We start from the raw sequence: 13400 nt of genomic DNA on the forward strand, positions 1-13400 counted from the left end.
GGGTGAAATGAACAGATGGCGTGAACTGGTGTAAGACTGTCCTGTCATCGTTTCTGATAGAAGCAGTCAGTGTCCCTAAGGTGAATTTGGATCCCATTCAAAACAAACATCACCAAGGAGAAAGGAATGAAAATGCCACTTGGAGCATAGGAAGCTGGCTTAATATGTAGCCGGACTATCTACCCATTGAGCTCAGTATTGTCCACACTAATGACTGGCAGCCGCTCTCCAGGGATTCAGACAGGGAACGTTCTCAGCCCTAACTAGTAGGGACCTTCACGCAAAGTGTGCAGAATGCTGCAGCGAGGCTCCTCACGGGGTCTCTGCCATGGGAGCATATTCACCCAGTGCTTTTCAAACTGCACTGGCTCCCGGTAGAGTACAGGGTCAGATTTAAGGTGCTGCTTTAAAGCCCTTCATGGCCTAGGACCCTCGTACCTAGGGGACCGCCTCTCCTGGTATGCCCCACGGAGAGCCTCAAGGTCCATAAATAGCAACACCCTAGTGGCCCCGGGCCCTAAGGAAGTTAGATTGGCTTCAACCAGAGCCAGGGGCTTCTCAACACTGGCTCCGGCCTGGTGGAACACTCTGCCTCATGAGACCAGGGCCCTGCAGAATCTGATTTCTTTCCGCAGGGCCTGTAAGACAGAGTTGATCCGCCTGGCCTTTGGCTTGGAGCCAATTTGATTCCCTCCCTCTCCTTCTTTTTTCCTTTTCTTCTCTTCCTGCGATGAGGCTACATTTTAATATTTTAATGTTGTATATTAATTTTGTTTTTAAGTTGTAATCATTCAACTTGTTTTTATTATTGCTTGTAAGCCGCTCTGAGCCTGGCCTTGGCTGGGGAGGGCGGGGTATAAATAAAAATTATTATTATTATTAAAGAAGCCACAGCCCTTCTTCCAGTTGAGTAATTAGAGCACATCAGCTGCATTTGCCATCTGGAGTAAGCCATTCCCCAAAGGATAAGGGGCAGCGTTGCTAAGCTACACTCCTAGGGTGGAAGTCATTTGTAAGCAGCTGCAGCCAGGGCAGCGTCTCGAGATGTGGGCGAGGACCGTCGCAGCTCCCTATGCAGCTGGGGACAACTGCAGCAACACTACCCCAGCCTAAAGTTAAAGCCAACTGTGGGGGGTTAGGATGAAAGCTTACTGAGCGAGATATTTAGTCTAGTTCACTGTGGGCGCCAATCCCTGTGGATAAAGTGATGTCAGGCAGGGTTAGGGTATACATCTGCAGGTCTCTACCTTCCGATAGACTGCACCGATCACAGCTGTTTTAAGTCTCATCCCCGTCACAAAGCAGATGTGGAAGTACTGGTGGAGGACCAGAGTCTGCAGGCCGGTGGAGACGAAGAGGAGCGCCGTGTACAGGTAGCCTTGCCAATTGGGGGCGTTCTTGTCATTCACAAAGTTGATGAGCAACCTGCAAACGAAGCAGGCCGGGGGACATTTGAAAGGAAGCCAGCAAAAAGCTCTGCTTAGCCAGTGAGCGAGGGAAGTTCACTATCTCCAGTTCCCTACAGGTCCAAAGATGGCGTGGGCCTGCAGGGAAACGAGACTGAAAACACTCTGGCCGTGAAACAGGTCCATTAAAGAGAGTGGGGGTGGAATTCCAACCAGCTCTTAAATGCAAACATTTTTGAAGTGGCTAACGAAAGAAACAGACGACAATACAATTTTACAGCTGTAAGGTCCCCCAAAATCCAATTAAATAGCTGCTAAAAAATATACATGAACGCATGGGCAAATTATAAGTTTTTTTGTTTTTTAAATATCCTTGCCTGACACTTAATGGTATGGACCAGGCATGCAGCCTAGGGAAAGCGTTCTGCAGAGCCACCACCAAAGAGGCCATTGGTGACGCTTGATTATTTCAGAGTGCTGCCTTTGCTATGCAATAACCCAGCCAGGGAGATTTCAAGTGGGGAAAATACATAACTTATGAGACCGGACAGACTTCCAAGCACGTCATGCATAAGGGAGGTTTTTGTGGGTTTGTTTATTTGGCTTTCTTACCCCTCTCTCCACCACTGTAAGATTCCAGGGGTTACAATTATATAAAAATTAGAATCGGTTAAAACAATGTTCGTTCCAAAGTAAGTATGGTGTGGGCTTGCCACTCAGATTTCAGCACCTCCTTCCCAAATATTTCCTTAAAAAAATCACATTGCCCGTGTTCTCTATCTAAAACTCCAGGGTGCGATGTTAAGAGAGAAGCACTGGAGTTTGATGGAAGAGCAAAAATTTTGCATTTATAAGGGTCAATCCCAGACAGCTCTGGCTAAAAGCAGAAGGCAATACAAAAAGCATCTCTCTGCTGGAGATCCTAGAGTGCTATTATGCACCAGAGAAGTACATTTTGAACAAGATGAACAAATCCGCTTGACTTTCATATGAGGCACAGCCCATTTACATGGATCGCTGAGCAAACTTACTAGAGTTCAATCGCCGTTTTATGTGAACAAAGTGTTCCTGCTCAAACACAGCCACATTGCCCTGCAGTGAAGGGGAAGGTCAGGAGAGGGTTAGCAAGCCATCTTCAGGGAAGATGTTCTGTACCTTCTCACCAAGGAATGTTTGAAAATCTTCCAAGGGGATTGCCAAGAGTGCCTCCAAATGCTGTGAAAACCGCTGTCGTAAGTGGAGGAACAGAAACACCATGGAAACTCCTAGACAGCAGTTTTCCTAAGCGTGCCAGACTGTATGAAATCTGGGGACATCTACTTCTCGTTCTGATGAGTGGGAAAGTGGGAAATGGCTAGCTCAGGCACCCCCAAACTCGGCTCTCCAGATGTTTCGGGACTACAGTTCCCATCATCCCTGACCACTGGTCCTATTAGCTAGGGGTGATGGGAGTTGTAGTCCCAAAACATCTGGAGGGCCAGGTTTGGAGGTGCCTGGGCTGGGAGACCAAAGTAAACCACTCTCTGCTTTATAAAGGGAAGAGGAGTATCAGAAGCAATCAAGCACCACCCATGGAAAAGTTTGATATCAGCAGCAACTATCCATGCACTCTACAGTGCTGGGAGCAAGATGGCGTTCTGCTTACCTTAAGAGTTCAGGTCCTGTAAACATCATAAGGTCATGGAAGGCCTTGAAGAGGAAGCTCATGAGGAAGTATGGCCCAAACGACTTGTATAACACCTTAGCAAGAGATGGCTCCTTGTCCCTTTGAGAAGGTTTGATGATCAGAGCTTCAGCTTCTTCTGTCACATCCCCGTTCGAGCCACTGGATTTGGTAGGTTTCTTGGGCGAGTACAGCATTGGCGTCGAGAGCCTATCGAAACAGAAGCATCCAGAGATTCTGTATTCACTGGCATACTTCATTTGCACACCATGTGTACTTAAGGTATTTTCATATTTCTTTATTACAACTGTGAAAAAAATGGTGTAGAATTCATCGCCGCCGCCGCCCACTCCAAATATTGCTGGACTACAGCTCCTAACATCCCTTGAACGCTGGCCAGGAATTGGCAAGCCAACATGACATGGTGAGCAAGTTTCTAACCTCAGGTGCAGGTCAGGTGCAGCTGTCCTCCTGGCCATTAGCTGCTGCTTTTTGCGAGGGGCGGAGGGAGAGACAAGCGCGGTGGCCACATGCAAAAGGAGTCAAGTTGCCTGCATGCTTAGTAGCAGTATAGAAGAGAGAATTGCAGCAGCTTTACCTTGCATGACAGGCTAGGCTTGCTGAAATACTCTCTGAGACGCCCTATGTATAGGGCGGTATATAAATTCAATAAATAATCATAATAATAATCTGTTAAAGGTGCACACACCCTGGCTTCTTTTGCATCTGGCTGCTTTAAATGAGAAGGAAATGGGTTTCGAAGTTATGCAAAGTCTTGCATCTGCAAGAAGGTCAAAGAAGAGGCGGAAGATGCCTTGGCAGAGAAGCAGGCCTGTGTTCCTTTCAAATATGCTGTAAATCAGGGACCGGCAACCTAAGGCCCATGGGTGGCCCATGGGGGACGTTTAACCGGCCCATGGACCTCCGCCGCCCGCTCAGGGACCCCCCCTCTGTCCACTCAGTCGGCTCCCATGCGCCGTACTAAACTGGCACAGGGCAGAGCGGGGACTGCCTTCTGCGACGCTGGCCAGCTTCCCATTGGCTGCAGGAAGCTCCGGCCCAAGCTGGTTCAAGCCACAAAAACTCTTCTGAGCCCTGCTGTAAATCATCCATTAATTTTGGAACTGCCTGCATGCAACTGTCTTTCGGAGTCTGAGGCTTTGAATAGCTGCAAGGCAGGGCTTGCAATTCAGATACTCATTGACTTTTTTGCCTTCTCCCCTCTCCTGGACTCACCCAGCGTTTCTCGCCTTTTGCAGAGCCAGGACAGAAACGGTTGAGGAGCTCCCTGCCCCCCCCCATTCTTTCTGTTTTAAAGACTTTGTTGTAGAAAGGAAGTTTACGGAGAAAATTAAAGGTGAAACCTCAGTGGAGTTATATACTGAGAATGATCTGCATTACCCCCTACAAGCCCCAGCCAGCACAAGGAATGATAGTCCAGCAACATCTGGCAGCCACAGGCTCCCGTTCGGATTCTTAGTAGTTTAACACTGACGGTAAACTTAAAACACGTACGTTTTTGCCTTCGCATACTCCTTTGCCCAGTTCTGAACCATATCAGGCACCACTTCTTCAGATGTATCCTCCTTGTTTAACGACCACAGGTCTTTTGCTTCCAATGGCTGCCGATATCCTTGAACCATCAACCTACATTAGAAAAGGCACAACTTTCAGTTGACTTAGTAATGAAGCACATCTCAGAGGTGTGCGTGTACAGCTGCTGTCAAGGTTTCACCTGGAACAATTCATGTGTCTGTAAAATGAAGCAGTTAGTCAAACAGTGCATAGAAAGTCAGAAAGCTGAGACCCTCCCCCCTGCAAGCCAAAAGTTATAGAAACAGCTGCAATTTTTCCTCTACTGAATAGCACACCAATTGGCATCATGGTTTTATAGTGTGATATAATCCCTCTCCCTAGAACAATATGGCCTCCCTCAAAAGCTCTCCATTCTTATCCAGTCATGGGTAGCTTGTGGCTCAGGGTCCCTTCTATCCTTGAAACAAGATCAGCTTCGCCTTAGAGTGGAACTTTTTTTTGCTGCTTACGTCTATTTTACAAAAATAAAAAAAGCTTTCTTTGCTGTATTCAGCTGAACTCTTTTTACCTGGTTACTGCTGTTTTACACAACTGTATTTATGTCAAATTCTATTCTATTTATGCTGCTGCTGTTTTTTAAGTACAGTGGTACCTCTGGTTGCGCACGGGATCCGTTCCGGAGCTCCAGTCGGATCCCAAGGAATTCGCAACCAGAGGTTCCGCATCTGCACACGCGCAGAGGTGCAGAAGCGGAAAAATACTTCTGGTTTGCCACATATACGTAACCGGAGGTGAAAGCAACTAGAGTTACCACTGTATTTGTTTTCATGCTGCTTTTTAATAATAATAATATTGCATATTGCTTTGGGCAATGCCCAGTGGCAAAACCACTTACAGAGAACTGCAAGTGTATATATAATCAGTATTTCTGTATAAGCGACAAGGCGCACAGGCGCAGCTCATATGAAATGCAAACATAGGTGCATGCCTTAAACTAGCAGCAGGGAACTTAAGCTCCACTAGATGGGTGCTGGACTACAATTCCCATCACCCCGGATCATTGGCCATCATGGCTGAGGCTGATGGGAGTGGTCAAGGACACCCCCATCCCTGCCTTAGATAAGAAAAGAAGAAGGAAGGAAGGAAAACAGAGAGAGAATGAAAGAGAAAGAAAGAAACAAAACAGCCAGCCCACTATCTTTGAGAATTTCAATGCTTCACTCCTCGAATATGCTGTTATTCATATGGTCATTGGTTTATTTCACTTGAAATTCTTGATACACAACCAATTTTGTTTCTCATTTCTTTCTAAGGAGGAGCCAGCACCCAATATGACTTATATGTCAAACTGCCAAGGATAACAGAGCCTCGAGCAATCCTTAAGCAGGCATAGGGAAAGTAGGTTGATGGAGCTCAAATGTGAACCATTTGTCCTCTTACCCAGTGATCCACCAGAATGTGATCCTGGACAGAAAAGAAGCGCTGGATTCCGGGCAGGGATTCTAAGGAGTGAAAAATATTCAACCTGTTACAAATCAGATTTAATATTTCTGCTTTTCTGCAGAATGTAACATCCAAGTGCTTTTTTTTTTAATCCCAACAAAGCTTGCCACACCTAGTTTCTCATTTCCATCCCGAATTTTAGTTGTATCATACACGCTAACTTGCACACAAACACTAAGGGTTCCCATTTAACATTATGAATTCAGTTCAATAATGCGTGCCAAATTAAAACCAAGCACATAGATGGCGCGTCTCACAAAACCCCAGCGTGTGTTTGTATATAACGCATGAGAAACATTTTCAAACAGAGCTCTCTAACAGCGATAGGGAAAAGTACCAGATTGGGGGGGGGGGGAGGTCAGGTTTTATCATGCTGAAACCCCAAATTGGAGCCACTAGCTAATTCTCAGCTGCAAGGTCCCACTCCCTGCCTCTGCAATTGGACTCTAAGTTTTAAACAACATGTTCGAGAACACAGGAAGCGGCCTCAGAGCACCTCCTTTGCCTGTACCATGTCCCAAGGCTGACCCTGACATCTCCAGCTAAAGGCCCCCAATAGAAATCCTGGATGATGCTATTATTATTTATGCAGACAGGTAAGACTCCTCCAGGATTTCAGGCAGGGGCCTTTAGCTGGAGAGGCCAGAGGCCGAACTTGAGATCTTCTACATGCAATGCAGCTGGCTCTGTCACTGAGCTATACTGCCCTTCACTCAAATCCTCCTGCCACAAACCGAAAAATATTCCGGTCAATTGGAATCAGTGCTGCTTGGCTCCAAAAGCACCTTAGCACACATATGGCAAGGACGTCAGCGGTTTTATTAGAGCTATCAGGAAAAACTTTCCCTTCCCCAGCGTCAGAAACCCGCAGCCAAACTAGAAAATATTCGGCGTCTCAGTCCCTCCCAACAGATTAAAGGCCCGGCCAATTATACAACATTAAGTCAGGGTTACGGAAAGGGCAGTCTCCCGGGTGGTGAGACATCGCTCAGTCCCTCACTTCCATTCTAGCTCAACGCCCAACCGCAGAGCTGAAAAGCAGCCGCCAACTTCAACTAAGAGCACATTGCCAAGGAGGAGAGCCCTTTGCACCAACCCTGATTGGCGCTCCCTTCCTGGAGTGGTGAGCACAAAAGCCCACGGTGACACTGCTCAAGTTTCTTTCCCCGGGAATGAGAAAGTTTATACTTTCTGTTCTGCAAAAGCTGTCTACTTATATGCCCAAAACAAATGAAATACCGTGAAAATCCCTGAAAGGAGAAGTAATCGACTAGAAATATTATCTTATGAGAATGGATTAAATAATAAAAATCAAAAAGTTTAAGGAAAAATTTTGAAAAACCTAAAATTGAACAAAGCCTTAACGGAATGCCGGCTACAAACCTTGTTTCACTGAGCTATTCAGTTTCCTCAGAAGGAAATAGAAAAATCATAAACCTTAAATGACCAAAATTCAAAGAAAGGGGGTAGAACTCCCAAAAATTCTGAAGTATTATAATCCTAGCTCGACTTAGGTGAAGCAAAGGTCGTTTAAGGTTTATAATTTTTCTATTTCTTTCTGAGGAAACTGAATAGTTCAGTGAAATGAGGTTTGTAGCCGGCATCCCGTTAAGCCTTTCTTCAATTTTAGGTTTTTCTCATTTTTTTCCTTAAGCTCTTTGATTTTTATTATTTAGTCCATTTCCATAAGATAATATTTCTAATCGATTACTTCTCGTTTCAGGGATTTTCACAGTATTTCTTATGTTTTGTGCAATTTCTTGGTTCCGTGACTGTCTTTTTTCTACTGCTGTCTACAGTCATAGCTCGGGTTGAATATGCTTCATGCTGAGCGTGTTCGAGTTGCGCTCTGCGGCAACCCGGAAGTAACGGAGCGTGTTACTTCCGGGTTTTGCCACTCGCGCATGCGTGGACGCTCAAAATGACATCATGCGCATGCGCAGAAGCAGCGAAAAACGGCGCATGTGTGCGCAGACGTGCCGTTGCTAGTTATGTTTGCTTCTGGATGTGAATGGGGCTCCGGAACGGATCCCGTTCGCATCCCGAGGTACCACTGTACTTATATGCCAGCTTTTGCCAACCTGCCGCTCTCTAGCCCTGGCTGGCTCTTGCCGCCAGGCAGCTTCCACCAACACCCCAATCCCAGCAAACATGAACCTGTCTCGGCCTCTTGGCTTCACGACTACCTCACTTGGCCTGTTCTTATCACCACCACCACCTGCAGGAATTCGGCTGGGTCCGGGAAAGGGAAGAGGGCTGCTTTGGCCACACAGAGCCAAGCCGAGCGAGAACTCGCTGCTCCTGGCCCAGCGACACAACACATTATAAAGTTATTTCTCTGGGCCGGAGACAAGGCACCCTCTGTCCTTGCTTTCCGTTGAACAGACCAGAGTGTCCCTAACTTATCAAACAGCCACTGGAGCCCCAACTGCCCTATTAATCATCTGCGTCTGGAAGCCTGTTTACATATGGCAGGACTTGTGAAGTCAAAAACAACACATTGAGGCATGGTGGTCCCCACCCTCTGGTGAAGGCGGAAAGCAGCAGCTAAAAAAACAAAAGCCAATATTCTCTTACGTATCATCTCAGACGGATGAAACCAGGCACAAGTTATGCTTTGATTTAAAAGCAAGGGGAAACAGCAGCTGCTACCACCCACCCGATCATGATTATTATTTCCAAAGGAATGCCAAGATCTCCCCGATTCCTCTCCTAACTTTGGCACAGCCAGCACAACCACCTCTTGGTTACCAAGAGCGTTGTTGTGAAGTATAGAAGGCCAAGCACTTCCCGCATTATCGCATTCCTTCGTATGCTCAAGTTTTCCATGGAAGCACACCATACGAGCAACTCCCAAAAATAATAGAAAGCAGATCTGCTTGGAAACCCCTCTGAACTACCAGAACAGCCAGTGGCCATTGATGAATGTGGCTTAAAGGCAGTGAGATTCTCAGTTCTGGATCTGAGAAAAGGATGAATAGGCACAACGGGACGAGTAGCCTGGGCCGCCTGCTCGCCAGCCCCACCAGCATTTTGCTATCTATCAAAACTAAGCTACTTGCAAGAGCCAGAGAGCAAGATTTTATCTGCCCCAGCGATCAAAAGAGGTAGAGAATAGGCTGAAGACAAATATTTATGTTGGCAGAAGTCAGTGGCAACAGGTCAAACACGATGAAGGGCTTTGACTGCTCTTTCTGACTGATTGCATTCCTGTTAGGAAGAAATGCCTCCCCTTTGAAATGAATCAATTCACGGCAAAACAGTCGCTGTAACCAAAAAGACCCGAGTTCAGGTTCCAAGCAAATTCTGCCTTTGGATTATGTTACCATTCATTAGTGTCTTCATTAAGATATATTACTCAAATAATATAACTCTAAATGGGCAGCAGCAGCAGCAGCAACAACAATTACCATAATCTCTTCAGGTTTGCAACCACTAAGGTGAGGTAGCTCTCTACTAACAAACAGGGAACTGAAAGCAAGTCCCTAGAGTGAGTAAGATTTGAACACAGGCCTTTCCTTATGGAGAACATTTCTAATCTAGAAGTCATATCCAGTTTTTAACCGGAATAACTGCTAACTTGTTCTGTTTACCTATTAAGAGTATTGTTTGCCTCAGTTTCCATTTAGGAAGTGTGTTCTACCGCAGTGTGCAATCAGCCAGCAGCACTACAGGGACAAGACCACCATAAGAATTCGCACCCATTACAGGGGTTCTTCAAGCACTACGTCAAGTGGTGCTTGGGCGTAACAAAAATAAGACTAAAGGAATCTTGGGTTCACATATTCTGTTCTTCCTTGGCACCCCGAGATTAGCAACTTCTCAAACCTGGTTTCATAGTTTACTAATTGAAAGAACTGGGAAAGTATAAATTGCTACCGAACCAGGAAGTCATCGATCAGTGGCTGGGTTGGGCAATCATTCCAGGGTATCCTGGCTTATTTCTCTTAATTCGTTAACCTGTTGCCATTAATCCACAGTTACCCTTTTTCAAATGTAACAGGGAACTCTGGCTTAATAAAAGCCAGGATTATAGAACCATAGAATTGTAGAGTTGGAAGGGACCTCAAGGATCCTCTAGTCCAGCCTTTCTCAACCTGTGGGTCCCCAGATATTGTTGAACTACAACTCCCATCTCCCCTAGCTAGCAAGGCCAGAGCTCAGGGATGATGGGAGTTGTAGCCTAACAACATCTGGGGACCCACAGGTTGAGAACCGCTGCGTCTAGTCCAACCCCCTGCAATGCAGGAATATGCAGCTGTCCCGTATGGGGATTGACCCTCCAACCTTGACGTTATGCGCACCATGCTCTAACCCAGTATTCCCCAACCTTGGGCTTCCAGCTGTTTTTGGACTACAATTCCCATCATCCTTGACCACTGGTCTTGCTAGCGAGGGATGATGGGAGTTGTAGTCCAAAAACAGCTGGAGGCCCAAGGTTGGGGAACACTGCTCTAACCAACTGAGCTACCCAGTGACAGTGTGCTGAAACCAGCATGCAGCGGGAAGGAGAATCGTCGTCTGAACTGAGCCACTGTGTGCAAGGAAGGAGGAGTGTGTGCAAGCCAAAAGCTTGTTTTCGTGTGTGTCTGAATGCCCCCGCTGGCTGCAGCTCAGAGCATCTGTTTTGCATGCTGAAGGTCCCAGCTTCAACCCTCAATGGCATCTCCTGTTGGGCTGGTAAATAATTCCTTCCTGAAATGCTGAAGAGCTGCTGCTGCTGCTGCTGCCAGTCAGTGTGGAGAATTCTGAGCTAGATGGACCAATGGGCCTGACTTGGTATAAATCAGATTCTTATGGGTGGTCTGCAAGTAACTTTTATTCAAAGTACAGTCGTACCTTGGAAGTCGAACAGGATCTGTTCCGGAAGTCCGTTCAACTTCCAAAATGTTCGCAAACCAAAGCGCTGCTTCTGATAGGCTGCAGAAAGCTCCTGCAGCCAATCAGAAGCAGTGGAAGCCCCGTCGGACGTTTGGCTTCCAAAAATAGTTGCAAACTGCAACGGTCACTTCCAGGTTTGTGGCGTTCAGGAGCCAATACTTTTGGGAACTAAGCTGTTCAAAAACCAAGGTACGACTGTAAACCTGCTGAAATTAATGACTGTGACTAAGTTAGGTATGTAGATTTTAGCTAGTCTACAATCGGGAAAAGTAAGCTGAATAGCGATGACTGCTCCTCTTTTTCCAGTTTTATCCCTCCGCTTGGTCCCAGCTCAAACTCCCAAACCAGCTCACCTGTTCACCAAAATCAGTATCATGGTCTGGCTAAGCAAATACATAAACCACCAGAGGCCATTTAAGTCCACAAGGTACATCACCATCTAAAAATAAGAACTCGCAACTATGGACCTAATTAAGAGCTAAATCACAACTGTCAAGCCGGGGAAATGGTGCTAATCCCACGAAACAGAGAGAAGGCCTGTGCACAAACGAGATAGCAGAAATGACCCCTTCCCAGTTCATGAGCCTCTTTGCAGAGATTTTTGAACAACAGCTTAGGATACACAGACACACAAGTTTCCACACTGCAGTATTTATAGGACCAGAAAAATAGGAAGAAAATGACCTTTAAGAAACAAAACCACCACCACCAACAATTCGGCCAATAAACTTGCTTCTTTCTGGAAACTCTAAGAAGAGAGTTCCAGAATTCTTATTTTAAGAATTTGTTTGCATATAACATGGTCAAACAAAATTATTAGAAGAAAACTGGTAAGAACATTGGCAGGGTTACTGTAATAACCTGCAGTTTTAGAGGACTATATATTTAAAGTGGATGAATAAATGAGCAAATTAAGTTAATTTGGATATGCAGAATGTATTAAAAAATACATTTAAGGAACCGCAGAAAAAAGGGGAAGGAAGGCAAGTTTTCAAATATTAAAATTGAGTATAAAATTACTGAAATGTATAAAATTGAAAATCAATCAATCACAAATTTATTAGAAGCAACCTACTTAAGCAAATTCCCAGGCATCCCTCAGAGAGAAATTACTTACAGGGTCATGAACTGTTTCCGAAAACAAAGGCGGCTTCTCAGGAAAACAGGATAATATCAGCTGGATTAGCACCAAAGTGAAATAGATGTAGAATGTAATATAACGAAAAACATCGACTTCAGAACCCTGGAAGAAGACATTGAATGCTGTGGTTAGCGGACTGACAGAAACCAGCAAAAGAACGTGTGTCGTAGAGAAAGGAGATGGAGAAAACTCTCTCATCAATACTTGGGCGCATCAGACAAAATTGATCAGCAGGAGATTCAGGGCAGAGATAAAGAAGGGCGTCTCCACACAGGGTGTAACTAATTTATGGAATATGGTACGCCGTAAAACGTGCTGACTGCCACAGTTTTAGAAGGTTTTGAAGGGGGTTAGAGAAGTCCAATGAGGAGGAAGAGAAGGGGATTCCAATGGCTATTATTCCATGACAATCTATAGCATGGGTAGGCAAACTAAGGCCCAGGGGCCGGATCTGGACCAATTGCCTTCTAAATCCGGCCCGCGGACGGTCTGGGAATCAGCGTGTTTTGACATGAGTAGAATGTGTCCTTTTATTTAAAATGCATCTCTGGGTTATTTGTGGGACACAAGAATTCATTCTTCCCCCCACAAAATATAGTCCGGCCCCCAACAAGGCCTGAGGGACAGTGGACCGCCCCCCTGCTGAAAAAGTTTGCTGATCCCTGATCTATAGACTCGCCATGTTCGGAGGCAGCTCTGCACACACCTGAGAACGAACCATTTCCTCAAGGGTTGTTTTGTTTTTCATTATTTACTTATTTTTATCCTGCGCTTTATTCTGTGAACCACCCTGAGAGCTTATGATGAGGGGTGGTATAGAAATAATAAATAATAATAATAATGTAAAAAAGCTGTAGCAAATGGAAGTGTTTGCGTTTTACAGCATGCACGAATGTGCATGCGCATGCACGCACTAGTTAACACATCTTAAAAAAATAAAAACGCAGAAAATTCTCTGCATAATGATCAGGAGAAAGAACAAAACATTTCCCCAGCTCTTTCAACAGCCGCTGCCCACAGCTTTGGTCGGGGGGGGGGGGAGTGTATCTCTAAACTGCACTTCCAAGGAGGCTGCAGGGCCGTTTTGATAGTCCCTTGACAAGCTCATCCAGGCTTTGACTTGAGTTTCAAACAAAAAGGAAAAAAGGAAAGCGAGCACACTTTAGTGGCCTTTAACGCTTCGGAATGAGGTTTAATGGGTCATTAACTCACTTGTGTGGTTGCACAGAGATTGCCAAGAATCCCGAGTTAAATCATTAAACAAGCAACT

General features: G+C 45.6%; 1 protein-coding gene across 3 annotated transcripts in view; it reads right to left on the reverse strand.

Moving 5' to 3' along the window:
• LOC309329063 (multidrug resistance-associated protein 1-like) overlaps window positions 1-13400 on the reverse strand; it is a 115093-nt gene that overhangs the window by 39385 nt on the left and 62308 nt on the right. For all 3 annotated transcript variants that reach the window (XM_081839524.1, XM_081839523.1, XM_081839522.1), the window contains exons 6-10: window positions 12107-12232; window positions 6046-6107; window positions 4585-4716; window positions 3052-3279; window positions 1248-1425 (exon numbers count right to left, since the gene is read on the reverse strand). In XM_081839524.1, the coding sequence (XP_081695650.1) occupies window positions 1248-1425; window positions 3052-3279; window positions 4585-4716; window positions 6046-6107; window positions 12107-12232 (726 nt within the window). The remainder of the gene's footprint in view (window positions 1-1247; window positions 1426-3051; window positions 3280-4584; window positions 4717-6045; window positions 6108-12106; window positions 12233-13400) is intronic.

This window comes from Podarcis erhardii (assembly GCF_964252035.2).
Source record: "Podarcis erhardii genome assembly, chromosome: 14".
Taxonomy (NCBI): Eukaryota; Metazoa; Chordata; class Lepidosauria; order Squamata; family Lacertidae; genus Podarcis; species Podarcis erhardii.